The sequence below is a fragment of the Chionomys nivalis genome, chromosome 10, assembly GCF_950005125.1.
Source record: "Chionomys nivalis chromosome 10, mChiNiv1.1, whole genome shotgun sequence".
In the NCBI taxonomy this organism is placed as follows: Eukaryota; Metazoa; Chordata; class Mammalia; order Rodentia; family Cricetidae; genus Chionomys; species Chionomys nivalis.
The window spans coordinates 39,128,539-39,147,152 of record NC_080095.1 but is presented as its reverse complement, the minus strand read 5'-3'; the positions used below and the strand labels follow the sequence as shown (position 1 = coordinate 39,147,152).

At 45.9% G+C, this 18,614-nt stretch overlaps 1 protein-coding gene across 1 annotated transcript in view; it reads left to right on the top strand.

Moving 5' to 3' along the window:
* The window catches only part of Flvcr2 (FLVCR heme transporter 2), a 65,615-nt gene that overhangs the window by 37,140 nt on the left and 9,861 nt on the right, over positions 1 to 18,614 (top strand). The window contains exons 2-5 of the mRNA XM_057782599.1: positions 1,151 to 1,292; positions 4,035 to 4,175; positions 13,853 to 13,920; positions 16,270 to 16,373. Of these exons, the coding sequence (XP_057638582.1) occupies positions 1,151 to 1,292; positions 4,035 to 4,175; positions 13,853 to 13,920; positions 16,270 to 16,373 (455 nt within the window). The remainder of the gene's footprint in view (positions 1 to 1,150; positions 1,293 to 4,034; positions 4,176 to 13,852; positions 13,921 to 16,269; positions 16,374 to 18,614) is intronic.

The window sequence follows — 18,614 nt, the reverse complement described above, 5'->3', positions numbered from 1 at the left end:
TGTGTGTGACCTCACGTTACAGAAACTTTGAATGTTGCTAAGTTATTAGACAATGAGTCGAAGCATTCATGCTTAGAAATGGGCTGACACCATCTAGCTCTCACTGAAGGCAAGTTCTGTGGCTAAAGGTTATATAAGCTTTTCAACTGAGCTCTGAGAACCGGAGCTGTGATTTCAACAGCACAAGAGAAAAGAAGACCAACATTATATGACTGTACCCCAGAGTTGGAGCTATGGGAACCATTACTGGTTAGTTTGCATTCGAGAGAGCCAGCCTGCCGTGTGATTTCTTTTCCCATAGCTTTTGGGTCAGAAGTGTGTATGAGTCAAGTTGTCAACCAAAATAATCTTGACGGGGGAAATAATTCTGATTTTTGTGCGAGGAGAAACTGGAAGTTGGGAATTAAATTGCTTTGTGCATGTGTATGTGAGCGTGTACAATATGTGTACATGCTTGTGAGGGTGTGTGCACATGTTGACGTGAGGTTGACTGTTGTTGGTGAAATGTGTTGCTGTGATTGGTGTAATGAAAAGCTGAACAGACAATAGCTAGGCAGGAGGTATAAGTGGGATTTCTGGGGACAGAGAGGACTCTGGGAAGAAGAAGGTGGAGTCACCAGCCAGATATGAGGAAGTAGCATGGGCAGTTCAGAGAGATGAGGTAACGAACCACATGACAGAATGTAGATTAACATAAATGGGTTAATTTAAGTTATAAGAGTTAGTGAGATAAGCCTAAGCTAAGGCCGAGTTTGCATAACTAATAATAAGTCCCTGTGTTGTTACTTGTGAGCTGGCGACCCAAAGAAAAATCCGACTACAGTTTACACTGGTTGTCTTTCTCCATTGCTTTCTACCTTTGGCTTATGAGACAGGAGTTCATTGATTCTGCTAGGCTGGTGGGCCAGTGAGCTTCAGGGATCTGTCTGTCTCTGTCCTCCCGATGCTGGGGTGGCAGCCACACCCAGTAGTTTCTAATGTAGGTGCTAGGTGTGTGGGCTTAGGCCCTCATGCATGCTTGCCAGGCACCTTACTGACTGAGCCATCTCCCCATCCTGAGAAATTATGTTTCCTAATAGCAGCCTCTAAATTTGTCTCTTAGCTCGTGGTCATTTGACAACTGACTGACTGATGTGTCTGTCTTCTATAGCTTGGAATTGCAATTGGGTTTTTGGTCCCTCCTGTTCTGGTACCCAACATCAAAGACCAGGAAAAGCTCGCCTACCACATCAGCATCATGTTCTACATAATAGGAGGTGTGGCCACTTTCCTCTTCATCCTTGTCATTATCGGTAAGACCCTTAGGAGGCTGCTGGTGGGCAGGGGGTGGGGAAGTTACATCAACTCTGGTGGGGCGCCTTTTGGACATGGTCCCAAATACCACAGATACTTAGAGCTACTGGAGGTTGGGCTTCTTATAGTCTTCAGATGTTGTAGTCTGAGTCATTGTTCCTAATACAGTGCTAACTGGTGCTATGTTCTCTGTTAGTGGCCTAGGAAAGGTTTAATTGTAGCTGACCAGTCTCCACTCCCACCTCACCAGAAGAATTAGGTAGACTGTTATCACCTTGATGAGACCTTAGGGAGACTCTCCAGTGTCATAAGGATTATGTAGAGAATGTCTGGTTTCATCTAGTTCCCAGCAACCCAACAAATGAGGTGTCTTGTAGGGCCTCTTCAACAAGGAAACTAAGACTAAATTATAAATTATAATAATAAATTATAAACAGAAATTGCTCCACAAACACTAATAATCTAAGGTTAATCTGAGAATACTTGGGTACCAAATTTTTCATCATTATTCTGATTATAAAAATAATATATGCACCATGGAAAAATATAAAGATAAGACTCTAAAGAAAGGAATGACTGCTAGGCAGTGGTGGTGCATGCCTTTAATCCCAGCACTTGGGAAGCAGAGTCAGGTGGATCGCAGTGAATTCAAGGCCAGCCTGATCTACAAAGTGAGTTCTAGGACAGCCAGGACTGTTACACAGAGAAACCTCGTCTCAAAACGAAACAAAACAAAACAAAACAAAGCAAAACAAAACAAACAAGAAAGAAAGAAAGAAAGAAAGAAAGAAAGAAAGAAAAAAAGAAAGGAAAAAAGAAAGGAAAAAAGAAAAGAATGATCATTAATTTATCCTTGAACAACTTCATCCCAACAAGGAAACTCAGGTAACTGCTATTAACATTTTACACAGATGTCCAATTACTCATCCAAGTATTTGATTATTTCTGTCTCCTGGCTGGCCCCTGTGATCCTTGCACTCTGGAGGCTGAGGCAGGGGGATGATTAATTCAAGGACAGCCTACATTGCCTAGGATGATCCTGTCTCAAAGAAAACAAGCAAACAAAACGTCAACAAACCCGCAAAAAAGTGAGCAAAAAAGTAAAAGAGAAACACTTATTGTTTTCATGTAGGTGACATTCCTGGGATAAATTCAGAAACATCCAGGTAGACTTTTCTTCCCTCTTAGTCACCCGTCTAAAGGTTACCCTGTGCCCTCGGCTCTGAAGCCCTATCTCAGGTGTTAAAGGTTCATCCCTGCATGCAGGCTCACCTGCAGAGTCAGGTGGTTAAAAGCCTGTCCCCTACCACCATTCTCTACGTCATTTCATTCCAAGTAGCTTAGACAGAGGACAGTGATTCCCTAGGGCTAGCAACAGGGAGCTGTGAGTGGAAGCCAGGAAGAACGAACCAGCCTAGGGCCTTCTGATTCCACTCAAGTTTGAAATTGTAATGTGCCTGCCTCCAAATGCTTGCGTTCATAGCCAGTGAGGTCCTGGATCTTTGCAACCGCAAACTTAAGTGGTAGGACATGGCTATGTTTGGGTATTTGATGAGATCGTAGTTGGATAGTAGTTGACTTTAATGAGATAGCAGTTGACTGAGTGAAGGATGAAACGTGAGTCCTGCTTCGTGGTTGCTGAATCCTTGAGCCAACACCCAATGCCAAATGGAGCTAAACCCCCTTCTTGCATTCCTTTCTTCTGGTGGAAGAGGAGCTGAGCAGCCAAGACAATGGAGGGCACATTCCAGTGGGAGAATTTATCCAGAACTATTATTGGAGAAGGAAGAGGCAGGGCTCTGAAGTCAAAGCTGGTGTGGCTGGGGGTGGGGGTTACTTTGATCTGCTTGGAGAGCCAATCTCATTTCCAGAACTTCCTCTAGAGGCAGACTGCTCACCTTCCAGCAGGGGTCTCTTGGGACTTGCCAGAGGCCTTGGAGTACTTGCTCAGGCCATGTGGAGAAAACAATTTAGTCAAATAACTAGCGAAAGACACTTGTCCTGCAGAGAGGCAAATGGCGCTCAGTGGGGTCCAATCACAATGGCTGTGTGGAATTCGACTTTAAATGAACTAGTGATCACTCCTAGATCTCGTTTCTTTCATAAGACATGGCTGATTCAGCATTGGCGAAACTAGGAATACACTCAATTTTTGCTACTGTAATTTTCTTTGACTCAGGGAGCAGCTTTTGACTGCCATGTTCCAGACTTTGACTCTGTAGTCACAGGGCCCATCCCCCCCACCCCCCAGGAGCGCTGGAGCTCAGGCATTCACAGGGTTCACTAACCTTCCAAAGTTTAGCTTTCTCTTCTTTTCACCCATGCTCCCCCCCCCCCTTTTTGTTATGTTATTCGCCAGTTATTGTGGGCTGCCTTGATCTTTGAACACTGCTTCGGAGGCTCAATGAGGCAATTAAAGAAAAGGCAATAAAACAATAGCAGTGCTGGAGAAAATAGCTCAGAGACAAAGTGCTTGCCTCCTCTGCTCAAGGCCCTAGTTCCATCTCCTCTAACTGCAAAAGAGAAAAAAGAGAAAGCAATGAAAGGGCTCGATTGCGAAGCCTCAGACAATGAAAAATTACTTTAGAAAAGGGATCGGGAAGATTTCTCTGGAAACTGTTATTTCCTTTACAGTTTCAGCCCCTCCCGAGATAACGGAGCCAGCTTGTGTCTGTGTGGGGCTGGTATTGCTGAGATGGGAGCACAGGAATTTCCCCTCATCTCTCTTACTTTCCTTTCAGTATTCAAGGAGAAGCCCAAGTATCCTCCCAGCAGGGCCCAGTCCCTGAGCTATGCCTTGGCGTCCACTGATGCTTCATACTTAAGTTCCATCATCCGGCTCTTCAAAAACCTCAATTTCGTGCTGCTGGTCATCACCTACGGTAAGGTGCACAGGTGTCCAGAAGTGACCAGAACTAGCCTGGTGTGTCAGTGTTTCTCCCTCTTTCCAAGTCCCAAATGTGCATGGAAAGCTGTTTAGGGTTGACCTTGGGGCCTCTGCAGATGTTGTAAAGTCCATCTTAGGAAAACCATTCCTTTCCACACAGGTCTGACAAATGCTTGTGGATCTCTGCATCCTGTCTCTACAGCATTGTGGATGATTCTCCCTCTTTAGCATCTTAATACTTAGGATTTAAAATAAAATGTCTCAATCCAGCTCAATCCAGGCAGTGGATTGCTGCCTTTTCGTGTATAGTTCCTCAATAATAATAAACGCTGTATACTCCAGGGGTGATGGATGAATGAGTGAACAAGGGAATGAATGAAGCTGAAAATTACAACTGCTGCCCGGGTGTGGTGGTGCACGTCTTTAATCCTAGCACTCAGGAGGCAGAGGCAGACAGATCTCTGAGTCCAAAGCCAGCCTGATCTACAGAGTGAGTTTCAGGACAGCCAGGGCTACGCAGAGAAACCCCGTCTAGAAAAACAAAACAAATAAGGCCATAGCACTTTAAATACCCATCCTTTAGATAAATATCGTCTGTGAGTGGGCACTCTCAGTTCAAGAAGTTGTAAGTCCGCCCAAGTGCACTGCCTCACAGCCTACACTTGACCATTTAACCACTGGATAAAAGTAAAAGTAAATCAAGTGTGTAACACACACAATAACCTGTAAAACAAAGATGTGAGGTTGCTTTGACAAGATAAACTACAGTGAGACTCTTTGGGCCAGCCATGACTTCAGGTTTTCTACGGGTGCACAAACTATTGTTTCAGAACACCGCCACCATCAGATCTGAGCTAATCCCTACTACTGTCTTAGGGTTCCTATTGCTGTGAAGAGACACCATGACCCACGGCTACTCTTACAAAGAAAAACATTTACTTGGGGCTGCCTTATAGTTTATCAGAGGTTTAGTCCATTAGCATTGTGGTGGGAAGCAAAGCAGCAGGCAGGCAGACATGGTGCTGGAAAGGTAGCTGAGAGATCTACATCTTGACCTGCAGGCAACAGGAAGTGAACTGTTTACCACACTGGGTGTAGCTTGAGCATATATGAGAACTCAAAGGCTGTTTGAGTGACACCCTTCTTTTAACAAGGCCACACCTCCTAATAGTGCCACTTCCTATGGGCCAAGCATACAAACACAAGTCCATGGAGGCTTTAACTAGTCAAACCACCACACCATGTGAGGTCAATACTGTAATTATCTTCACCTAACAGAGCAAGAATCTGAAACTCAGAGAGGCTAGGCATTTAGACTAAGGTCATACACTTCAAGTGGCAGAACCAGATTCAGAAACAAGTTTGATAAACTTGAAAGCCTGCTTCTTCTCTTGTGTTACATAACCCAGGCGTTGGACAAAGTCTTAAAGTGTTCCTCCTATGTCAGCTTCCTCAGTAGCTGGAACTACAGGCGCACGCCATTCACAGCCAACTCCAAAGCCAGCATTTGCTTGCATATTCCATAGTTGCCCATGTAGTTCCTTCCAGAGCTGTGCCCGGAAGGCTGGAGAGATGGCTCAGCCGAAGAGCGTCGACTGGGTTCAACCCCCAGCCCCCACATGGTGGCTCCCAACTATCTGTAACCCCAGTCTTAGGTGATCTGACTCCCTCTTTCAGCCTTCCCAGGCACTAGCCATGTAGGTGGTGCGATGGACTCACAGACAAAACATTCATACACATAAAACAATAAATAAATTAAACAACAACAACAGCAGATTAGGTTCATCAGTGCCCTTTAGCTCAGAACCCTTATCTCTTGAGGTTCTAGGTCAGAGACTGTTAGCCTTACAGAGAAGTAGTATGTCTCTTAGCCGTACACCAAAGCTCTCCTCCGGTAGAGCTCTAGAGGCCCCCGTTAGCCTCTGTAATCTGGTCCTCCGTCCCTCATTTCCTTCAGTTTCTCAGCTCTAAGCATGCCTCTGCATTTATCCACAATGATGCCTCCAACCTCTCCACATGTCCAACTAAAGCAGCTGCGATCTGCTCGTCACTGGGCAGTATACCAGCATACAGGACCAAGCCCTTGGTCAGGAAATATCTGAGGACCATTAGGCCTTAGACACATAGCGAAACCCGACGCCTCTGGGTTCCCCTCCAGGCTCAGGATTCTGTAACTCTGAGAACTTTTACTTTTCACCCTGTCTGAGTACATCTTTCTGACTGCTGTGAATGGGACTGCATCTGACAGTGGGGTGTTTGAGGTCTCCCTTGCGGCTCTGGGGTAGATAAGTGCTTCAGTGCTTTCTGTGGCTGAAGATGATGTTAGTGGTACCTGCTGGGCAAGGATGCATTGTAGAGTTGTGGTTTTCAGTGCTGGAGGCTGTGAGTGGCAGGGCCAGGTCACTGACATATGAAAGCATGAAACTACCTAAATGGATTGAGGATGGTGTTCCTGGCTACTGGGAGGTCAACTCTGGGTCACACTGTGGGGTACAAAGCAACTCCTCCTTGTCTCTCTTATGGCTGGTAGCTTGTATTTCTGTCCTTTAGAAGGAATTACACGTTTTAATCCTATACTACTAGACACTCTAGGTTCCTCTTTCTTGTCTATTTGGTTAGATGATAAATGCAGGCAACAAGGAAAACACTTTTTTGAATGTATTTTATTCTATTATTTAGGGCAGGGTCTTGTGAATCCCAGACTGGCCTAGAATGACTGAGGATGACCTTGAACTTGTGGTCTTCCTGCTACTAAAAAGAATGTTGAGATCATAGGCATATGCCACCATGTCTGCTTTATGTGGTGATGGGGATCAGTTCTACAACTTAGTTCACAGTAGGCAAGCACTCTGACAACCGAGCTACATTGTCAGCCCAAGGGATGGACTCTTATGCAGTGATAAGGATCTTGGGAAATCTGCTTGTCTAAAAGCTTCCAGGAAACAGGAAAAAATGACCAGTCACTACCACCGCCCCAGGACTGCTAATAGCTCTTGTCACATTGTAGGTGGTCTGTAGTCAAGAAAATGGCTGAGAAGGGCAGTGGTGGAACATGCCTTTAATCCCAGCACTTAAGAGACAGAGACATTTGGATCTTGAGGCCAGCCTTGGACGCTCAGATCTCTGAGTTCAAGGACAGCCAGGTCTACAGAGTGAGTTCCCAAGACAGCCAGGGCTACACAGAGAAACCCTGTCTTGAGAAACAAAACAAGAAAATGAAACAACCAAAAAGGAAGAGTAGTAGTAGGAACAGTGGGCTTGTCACCACAACGTGACAACAATGCATGAAGTTTCTGGAATCTGCTAACGTCTTTCACAACCTGACAGCTGCCACGTTGAAAGGTGGACTGCTTTCCCAGGCTATTTCCACACCTGCCTGCAGCTGTGTGCTAGATCACGGTCCCAGGTGTCTTAACATCTGGTCTGGGAGGCTCTGCTTGAGATTCCCTTTCCCTTGGGGCTCTCAAGTGTTTTACCCTTCTTCTACCCTGTGGGAAGGACCAAGAGAGGGATCTCAGAGTGCCTATAAGATCCTAGCTCTCGCCAGGTGGTGGTGGCGCACACCTTTAATCCCAGCACTCGGGAGGCAGAGGCGGGCGGATCTCTGTGAGTTCGAGACCAGCCTGGTCTACAGAGCTAGTTCCAGGACAGGCTCCAAAGCCACAGAGAAACCCTGTCTTGAAAAACCAAAAAAAAAAAAAAAAGATCCTAGCTCTCAGGGAGCTTAACAAAGACAGTGACATCTGTGTATGCAAACGTCACCATGAAATCCATTACTTTGTATGTGATTAATTTTCTTAATTAAAAAAAAAAGAATTGATGGAGCTGGAGAGGACCTGGGTTTGGCTTCCAGCTCCCACGTGATGGCTCACAATCATCCATAATTCCAGTTCCAGGGGATTCAATGCCCTCTTCAGATCTCTGAGGGCCCTGGCATGTATATGGTGCACATTCATACATGCAGGCAAAACATGTACAGACATAAAAATAATTTTGTTTTTGAGACAGAGTTTCTCTGTGTAGCCATGGCTGTTCTGGAACTTGCTTTGTAGACATGTTGGCTTTGAACTCAGAGATCTACCTGCCTCTGCCTCCCGAGAGCTGGGATTAATGGCGTGTACTATTATGCCCAGCTAAAATAAATCTTTTTTTTTTTTTTTTTTTTTTTGGTTTTTCGAGACAGGGTTTCTCTGTGGTTTTGGAGCCTGTCCTGGAACTAGCTCTTGTAGACCAGGCTGGTCTCGAACTCACAGAGATCCACCTGCCTCTGCCTCCCAAGTGCTGGGATTAAAGGCATACGCCACCACGCCCGGCTTTTTTTTTTTTTTTTTTTGGTAAAATAAATCTTAAAATAAAGAAGAAGAGAAGAAGAGGAGGAGGACTGAGTGTGGTGTGCATGCCTCTAATTCCAGTACTCTTTTTTAAAAAATAAAATTTTTAAAGTTTTAGTTACTTTTATAAATATGCATGCTTTGCCTGAATGTGTGCGTGTACACCGCATGCATGCCTGCTGAATTCTCTGGAACTGGGGTTAACAACGACTGTGGGAATGCTTCTGAAAGGAATATTGTGGCTCTGGCCCCTTCCTGTCTTTTTTTTAGCTTCCTGTCTGTCAAGAGGTGAGGTGTTTTGATCCACTACAGATTCCCCGCTATGATGGGCACTGCCTGCCACAGGCCCAAAACAGTGAAACCTTGAACCAAAAAGAAACCTTTCTCTCCTAAAAGTTAATTATCCCAGTGCTTCTAATGAGGGTTTTTATTATTATTATTATTGCTGTGAAGAGACACTATGTCCATGGCAATTCTTATAAATGAAGATATTTATTTGGGGTGGTGGCTTACAGTTTCAGAGGTTCAGTCCAATATCATCATGGCGGTGTGTGGCACAGGTACTGGAGAGGTATCCTAAATCTTGCAGGCAACAAGAAGCTGACAGAGACACTCTGGGTGGAATCCTGAGCATAGAAAACCCAAAAACCCACCCCTACAGTGACACACTTCCTCTAACAAGGCGCTACATCTCCTAATAGTGCCACTCCCTATGCGATTATGGGGGCCAATTACATTCAAACTTCAACACCCAGGCATTTTGTGCTACAAAGCCAGTTAGCACAGCAGGCTTCCCCACGGATAGAATCCAATGGTATACTTGATTAAATGTTTCTGGGAACTCAGATTCAGGCAGCATAGGCGAAGGTCTGCCTTTCGTAAACACTTCGGGCAATTCTGACTTGCAGCAGATTTGGGAATTTCTGAAGTAGCTGTGAGAAGGGTTGATCTTGTGATCCTGGGGCTCCTTTTTCATGTGAACCCCACCACTTGGGAATCTTCGTCTGTCTTTCATCCTTTTTATTCCGGAACCCAAACTCGCTTTGTAGACCAGGCTGGCCTTGAACTCAGAGAACTGCCTGCCTCTGCCTCCCAAGTGCTGGAATTAAAGGACTGTGCCACCACTGCTTGGCTTCATTTTTGGACTTTTAAGTGGTCCCTGAAATAGTTTTGGGGAAAACACTAGCTTTAACAAAGTTAGGAGACTCCCGGTGATACCTGTCCCATCTGCCGGCCTCCTCAAGAACGTCTTATCTATCTCCCAGCGCTGTGACTATCAGCATGGCAGGCTCCCAGGGTAGTCACACTGCCTCTGCACTGAACTGACTATCAGATGGTTCCCCTGGATTTGCGGAGGAGGTGCCTCGCCCTCGGGGCAGAGCCTGCAGTTCATTCCTGCTCTTCCTGCTCTTGGGTGTGAGGTGCTCAACCCTTTTGGACTGTGCAAAGGAGTGGACTTAAGTTGTCTGACTTGTCGGTCAGTGTTGAAGACACGGAGAAGCACATCTAAAGACTGGTTCAGCAATCCACACATCAGCTGCTAACTCCTCTGGGGCGAGTGTGTAGACCATGGGAAAGACAGACAGCCTTCCGGAGTTCTCTGCTCCCTGCCCTTCTCCACCTTCACCCGGGCTGTCCAGCTGGGTGCGAGGAGAGGCTATTCGCCAGTTGCTCTCTAACCGAGTCAGTGTTTCCATCTTCAACAGGGAAAGAATTGTTTGATCACACACAGATTGTGGGGGCTCGTTCCCAGAGCCCCTGAAGCAGTGGGTCTGGGGTAGGGTTGGGCATGTGTCAGTAGGTTACACATGGTCACTAACTATCCCACCGATTCCCCAGCTCAGCCTTAGTATCCTGGGCCAGGGTACCCAGGACTCTGCCCTCACAAAAGTATGAATATTGAGCTGGGTTTTTTTTTTTTTTTTTGGTTTTTCGAGACAGGGTTTCTCTGTGGTTTTGGAGCCTGTCCTGGAACTAGCTCTTGTGGACCAGGCTGGTCTCAAACTCACAGAGATCCGCCTGCCTCTGCCTCCCAAGTGCTGGGATTAAAGGCGTGCGCCACCACTGCCCGGCTTGAGGTGGGTTTTGTTTTGTTTTTTCTCTCCTTCAGTTGGATAATGTGTCTCTGTTTCCTTGAATTTTGACTACCTTGTTCATCCCAGCTGGAGATCCAAGCTGAGAACAGCTGTTCTACTTGAAGCCAAAGTTCACTTGGCTTTAACAGGGTCAGGCTAGGCCAGGAGGCCACAGGATGAGCAGGAAGGGCAAGAAGAAAATAGGGGGTGAAGAGAAGAGGCCAGGAGGCTGGTGTTCTCTCTCTCTCTCTCTCTCTCTCTCTCTCTCTCTCTCTCTCTCTCTCTCTCCTCCCTCCCTCCCTCCCTCCCTCCCTCCCTCCCTCCCTCCCTCCCTCCCTCCCTCTCTCTCTCTCTCTCTCTTTCTCTCTCTCTCCCACATCCAGGCCACACCACTTTTCAGGACCTTGTCTCCTGCTGACTCTCTTGACTCAGGAATGGAATTCTAAGTATCTGGGTGTGTGGTTGAAGTTAGTTGGGTTTACTTTCTAGTAAGATGCTGATTGGATGCCAACTAAACACTTTATTTGTGTGTGTGTGTGTGTGTATGTGCATTATGTGCCCGTGTGTGGCACTGTGCACTGGCAGAGATTAGAGGACAACTTGCAAGAGTAGATCTTCTCCTTCTATCATGTGGGTCCTGGGACGGAACTTGGGTCCTCAGACATGGTGGCAGGTACTTTCACCCACGGAACCATCTCTCTGGTCCTCTGTAGGATGTTTTCTTATGCGACAATCATTAGCCTGGCAGTTGTAACTTTGGGTAACATGTGGCATTTTGTTGGCCCACTCTGGTCCTGTGTGGTTGAGGAAGTCACATCAATCCCAGGCGTTTGCATCTGTGGAGTGACTGGGATTTTGTGCTGAGAGAGGCTGGGATGGGAAGAAACCCGCCTGCCTTAGGGACACTTTTGTTTTGAGTCGGGAAACCAGATGATTAAAGTCAAGGACTCTGGAGACAGATCCAGCTTTACCCCTTAATGCCTGTATGCTTGCAGGAGTGGGGATGAAAATTTTTATCTATTCTGCACGAGAATCTGACCTTCACTTTGTATCATGTTCTCCAGGGAACCTGATACAGGAAGAATGACAACTATATTTCGGCACGGTTGCTTACGATAAAAATGACCCGTGGTTAAAAATGGACCTAGTCATATCAGGTCCCAGGCTCTTCAGTGTGTCCTTGAGTACAGTGACTCTTTTCACTACTCTGTTCTTTTTATGGGGACCTAGGAAACTCTGACTGGAGAGTTGTGCGGCTGGGAGGTGCCAGTCAGTGATTCACATACTTAGCTTGCATTGCTCCTTAGTCAAAACCTTTGAGGCCCAAAGAGAAACAGCATCCAGATGCCTCTAATCTGAGGCTCTGTGGCCTGGCTCCACTGAAGGTGAACTCCCAAGGATGTCCTGCTGCAAGCTGTGTCCTGCCTTATGCCCTTCTCCACAAACAGAATGTTAAGTGTGCTTGTGTAGTCTTGTGAGCGTCCATGTGCAGTTAAAGAAAAAAAAAAAGACCCCTGGTATTTGTGCTTCTTTTATTTTTTTTAAAAAACAAACAAACAAAAAAACAAAAAACAAAAACAAAAAAAACCAAACAGGATCTTACCCAGGCTGGCGTCTTACTCAAGGTCCTCCTGCCTCAGTCTCCGAGATGCTGGGATGATGTGGGATATGATTAGCGGTATGTATCCCCTCACCAAGTTTTGGGTTTGCCTTTTAACTGTGCATTTTCCTCATCTATAGAATGGGTATGCTAACACCACTGGCTTCTAGGGAAGTTATAAAGATTGTAAGGTCCTTAGGACAGGGCTAGGACCTGTGTATGTGGTGTTGCCATCATCATCATTATCTTCATCAGCATCATTATCAGCATAGTCAGCCGTGAAGGAAGGCCAGGAGGCCCTTTCTCCTTTAGGTCAGTTCCAATCTCAGCGGACTCACTGATTGATTGTGTGGCTTTGGGAAAATCACCTTATTATGGCCCTTCCTTCCTTCCTTCCTTCCTTCCTTCCTTCCTTCCTTCCTTCCTTCCTGTATGTGTTTATATACACATATATGTGTATATGAATGTGTTAATGTGAGTGTGTACATGACTACAATGCACAGAGGCCAGAAGTCATTATTAGATGTCCTCCTGTTACTGTCTACCTTTTAAAAAATACTTTTAGGGGCTGGAGAGATGGCTCAGCGGTTAAGAGCATTGCCTGCTCTTCCAAAGGTCCTGAGTTCAATTCCCGGCAACCACATGGTGGCTCACAACCATCTGGATTGAGGTCTGGTGCCCTCTTCTGGCCTGCAGACATACACACAGACAGAATTTTGTATACATAATAAATAAATAAATAAATATTTAAAAAATACTTTTATGCATCTTGATCATGCTATCTACTGCCTGCCCCCAATTTCTCGTAGTATCCCCCATTCTGTCTCCCTCCCAACTTACATTTTTTTGCAGCAGACTCTCACTGAAACCTGGATCCCACCAGTTTTGCTATGCTGACTGCCGAGTGAGCCCAGGATCCACTTGTCTCTGCCCTTCCCCAAAGCACTGGAGTTACGGACTCCAGAGGCCATGCCTGACTCTTCGCATGTATACCAGGGATCCAAACTCAGGTCTTCGTGCCTGAGTGGCGAAACTTTACTTACCAACTGAGCCATCTCCCCAGCTTCCTATTCTCTATTCCTACCAGTAATTTCTAGGCACTCCATTATCTGTCGAATGAACTGAAGAAGTAAGACATCAACTAAATGCTCGCTCGGGTGTAGTTTAGTTTCACGTAGTAGATGTGGATGACCCCGAATCGGAGAAGTGGAGGAATGGAGAGAGGAGAGAAATAGCCAGGAGGTGGAATGCTATTAGAGCTCCAAGGTCTGGATGCTCAGAGCGGGAATGGAGTCATCAGGAGGGGGTGGAGGGTGTCCGCTGCTTCTTTGAACCCCCGTAGGTCTGGACAGAGCTGAAAGAAGGAACATAGATGGTTCTGACCTGGAGTGGTCCTACACAGAGTCATTTCGAGGTCAGGCTAAAGGGATCGTGGTACAATAGCGTGTGGAAAAAGAGAGGCTATGATAGTTAATTTGAGTAGTTTCAAGTCTTTCTTTCAGAAGAGTTAGAAAGTCACCTCATATTTCCCTGTTTTTTTTCCCTCCAAGGACACCAGAGTGGAAGCAGGTTGTAGACCTCCTTGAGTTCTGCGGGGAGGAGGGAGAAGTTAGCCTACAGTCTGAGAGACCGCCTGTCCTAATGCGTTTCACTCTGCCTCCTTCAGGTCTGAATGCTGGTGCCTTCTATGCCTTGTCCACGCTGCTGAATCGCATGGTGATATTGCACTTCCCGGTAAGGCGGGTCCCCAGGCATGCAGGCAGGGGGACAGTAAGATTGTAAATCTGTCTCTTCAGAGACTGGAGAGCGGTCCCTCTTGGATCGAATTAGTTTTAGGTAGCCTCCGATGGTGGTGTGCTTACCGGATTTGGAGGGAGATGGGCTGGATCGCAATTTAAGTTTTGGTGGTATTAACCTTTATCATAGCATGAGTACGACAAGCTTGTTATCATCTTAGACCTCGCTCTTTCCTGCAGAAGACATATAACCTATAATTACCTTTACTTTTGAGACAGAGTTTTCTCTGCATAGCCCTGGCTATCCTGGAACTCAGGACAGGCTGAACTTGAACTCACAGAGATCTGCCACCTCTGCCTCCTGAGTTTTGGGATAAAAGGTGTGTGCTATCACCTCCCAGCTTTTTTTTTTTTTCCTTTCTTTTTTTTTTTAAATTTTTTTCTTTTCTTTTTTTCTTGAGACAGAGTTCCATTATACAGGCTTGGCTGCCCAGAAGCTCACAGAGATCCATCTGCCTCTGCCTCCCAAGTGATGAGATTAAAGGCGTGCATCACCATGCCCAGCTACAGTGACCTCTTGTAAGACTATCTTTTAAGACTGGAGAATAAGGGCTGGGAAGATGTCTCAGTGCTTAAGAGCACGAGCTATTCTTCCAGGAGACCTGAGTTCAATACTCAGAAAGCACACGGTAGCTCACAAGCCCCTTGTCATCTCAGTCTCAGGGGACTGGAAACCTTCTCCTGGCCTCTGCAACTACTGGGCATGAATGTGGGATACATATGTACATGCAGGCAAAATACCCAAACACAAAAGAAAAGTGTATATAAAACGACTAGAGAATAAGTAATGACACTTGTACATATGTATGTGTATGTTTATATCATATTTATTATATGGACACGGTTTTATTTTGAACTCACATGTGTTCAGTTAAAGATTTTTGGTTTTTTAAAATTTTTACTCATTTTTATGTGTATGGGTATTTTGCCTGTATAAATGTCTATGTACCACACGTGTGCCTAATGTTCATGGAGACCAGAAGAGGGCATCACGTCCCCTGAGAGTGGCATCACACGCCGTTGTGAGCTGCCATGTTGGTGCTGGGAATTGAACCCTGGCCTCTGGGAAGAGCAGTCAGATCCTCCCGGCTCTTAACTGCTGAGTCATCTCTCCAGCCCCAGCATATTATTTCTTCTTAATTTATTATTATCATCATTATTACCATTAGAGACAAGGTCTCTCTGTGTAGACCTAGCTGTCCTGGAACCAGTTTAGAGCATTTTAGAACAATGTTTCCAGAAGCTGTAAGGTTGGCTATCAGGGAAAGCGATACTGAGTATCAGAGTCAGAGCACCAAGGCTGTAGATGCCCCACTTGCCGGGATAGAGCCATAGTTGTTTGAAGTTCATGTTGTTTTCAGAGCTGGTTCTAAGATTATGTCCTCGCTCTGTCTTTACAAACATTTGCCCGTGACCTTGGGCTAGCAGGTTAATCTCAGTGTGCCTCAGATTCACATTATCAAACGAATACAAACTGTCTCCTGTGTGGTGGGGATTATGAGAATTAAATAATAATGTTAACAGGAGTGCCTAAGACATTTTGACATTGCAAAATTATATTGTTACCTACAAATGTGTTAGGCCGCGTTCATAGCTATCCTTAGATGCATGGTCACAGGTTAGACCCACTTGAAAAATAGAAATATATGTGTTCTAGTTGATTTTCCTGTCTATAAAATGGAAACAATGATATATAAGATTGAATTGTTGTAAGGACTAATTTAAAAATATCTGAGATGGCCAGGCGGTGGTGGCGCACACCTTTAATTCCAGCACTCGGGAGGCAGAGGCAGGCGGATCTCTGTGAGTTCAAGACCAGCCTGGTCTACAAGAGCTAGTTCCAGGACAGGCTCCAAAACCACAGAGAAACCCTGTCTCTAAAAACAAAAACAAAAACAAAAAAAAAATTATCTGGGATGTACTCCTTTAATCCCAACAGTTGGGAGGCAGAGATAGGTAGATCTCTGTGAGATCAAAGCCAGCCTGGTCTACATAGCAAGTTTCAGTCCAGACAGGGGTACATATTAAGACACAATATCAAAAAATTTAAATATATCTATATAGATATATCTATAGGTAGATATAGATATATGACTGACAGTGGTTCTAAGGACAGAATTTGGTTGATCATGTTATCCCAGCATACAGGGTCATAAATACATAGCTGGGGTATTATTCTGTGGAAGAGCAGCTATTCTAGAATTTTCTCCCGATTGTTGTCTGAGCTTGACATTTGCAGACTACTGGCTGTAATGATTTCCCCTGGTGGTCTCTGTGGTTTCCCTAGGGTGAAGAAGTGAATGCTGGGAGAATTGGCTTGACCATTGTCATCGCAGGGATGGTTGGAGCTATGATCTCAGGCATCTGGCTGGATAAGTCCAAAACCTACAAGTGAGTCACTCTTTTTGGGTCGAGAACTGGGGCCCTCTGCTTTTGAAATGACACACTTATTAGGAGCATAGCCCAACAGCTTAGGCGTGGGGTAGCAGTTGGAGGTTTGAGCAGTCAAGCAGAGGAAAATAAGTTTCAACTTGCTTTATCTGAGTCTCAGTTTCCCCATTTACAAAGTGGAACCCTATCCTCACTCTGCGGATCTTGGGAAGAACTAGGAACAGTGGACATGAAGGCTACCTTCGTCCTTCTCCCTGTTCTGTCTCCCTAAAGCCTTGTGGGAAGGAGAAGGGAAAATAAATGTAAAAAAAACATCCCAGCAGTTGGAATTTGTGGACGCCCCAAGAGTGCAGAGCGGTGACGTCACCACCCCATGCCCTTGGCTGCTCTGGGCTAACTGAGCTTTCTGTGTTTTACTTCAGTTTGCAGGGCATTTTATCTTGCAATATTTTTTATCTTGTTTGCAAATATCATGATGTGCCTTGGACCTGAATATCCAGTATACTTTAAAGAACCCAGAGTGATCATAAAAGGTTTTAGTATATGCCAATCTAATCTTGGCCTATAAATACAAAATCCTGATACCCCCTCTGCAGATGCCAATGTAGTAGTAGGGTCTGCTTTGTAAACCAAGCTGGGGGTTGGAGAGATGGCTCAATTGATAAGGTGCTTGCCATGTAAGCCTGAGAGCCTGCATTGGAACCCCAGGATGCACATAAAAGGCACACATGATGGCATGTGCTTGTAATCTTCTGGGACTCGGTGGGTACCAGCTCATCAGCCAGCCTTAGCGGAACTCTCCAGAGACTAGACCGCTGGAGAGCAGATGGTCTCCTAACTAACTTCTAACCCACACCCATGTGCCGAGAGTCGAACTCAGGGCCTGTGTACACTAGGCAAGTAATCGAGCTACATTGCTAGTTCTGTCTTTCCCTTCTGGTGGTAACTCTGTAGTGCTCCTCCTGCAGAGGGTGTCCAGGAAACACTGGCTGCAGGTCAGCTGCCAGGATGGTCCTGCGCTGGGGTAGGCGGCACTCCAGGCTGCTTTGTCAAAGCCTCCAAAGTTCCCAGTGTCCGGAGGCGACAGACAGTGGTAGACCTGTTCTCTGCCACACAGACCCACTTCTGTGAGACTCTGGGCAGGTCAAGTCTCTAGCCAGTCTAGTCAAAGGCCAGCTGAGGCCCCTCGCAGGGATGTGGCTTCCAGGCTTACTACGACGAGGAGCCTGGCTCGGCTTAATTACTGCTGGCGAAGCTTGGCTGCCACTCTGTCTCTGTCTCTGTTAGTTGCTTGTTTCGGCTAGATACAAAAGCACTGAAGGCTGGCCACCCCCAGGCAAGAGGACAGCGGAGTCCCTTCTTCCCGGGCCTGTCCTATAGCAGGAAAAGGGAGGGGTTGGAATGTTGGCTTGGCAGGGTTGTGGGCAGCCAGAGGACTTAGAGGAGTTAGAAAATACAGCAGAGGCCTGGGGAGACTCTTGCTCTGCCCTCTTCAGGAGTGGGACATGGCCGGTTCTTCATGTCACTCCGTGTCCAGAGCCAGCTGTTGGTCAGTTCTCTTCCACTTTGTCAAACTCCTGGATTTGTCTACTCTGGCTTGGAGGCTAGAAACTAGATACTGAGGTCTGTTTATCTCAGGCTGGGACTAGGAAATAGTTTTTGTTGTTGTGCACTGTATGAAGGTAGAGAGAGTTGTGGTTTAACAAACACAGTAATTTTTTTTTTTTTTTTTTTTTTTTTTAGTTCTCTGGTGAACTTGTAGAATTACTGAGAATGATTCATGTTCTTGAGCATACTTTCTGCAAGGTGGTGGGAATAGAGGGAGGAGTGCATTGGGGTGAAGGGAGCAGGTCCTCCATTCTCAGAACCTGGTAAGAATAGCATCTTCTAGAGGCTATGGCTTTGACCTCTCCCCAAAATGCAACTGCGTAGTAGATTATTATTGCAGTGTGCGGCTTGAGATAATGCCGTTGCTTCAAACCTAGCTCAGAGTCAGCCCCTACCTTCTGCATGTACTCAGCCAGTGACCTTAAACACATAATAAACCTTCTTCTTCATTGGTAAGATTAGGGGTTGCCAGAGATTTCTTTGCAGGGTTGATGGCAGTCATAAACACATGTAAAGTATGTAATCCGAGTTCCATTAAAATTATGAGTGTGCTTGTTGGTGTCCCCCTGTGTGCCTGGCTTCAGAGGTGACACGTAAAGGTTTTGAGTGGTCACGTTTGAGACCTGGTGCGCA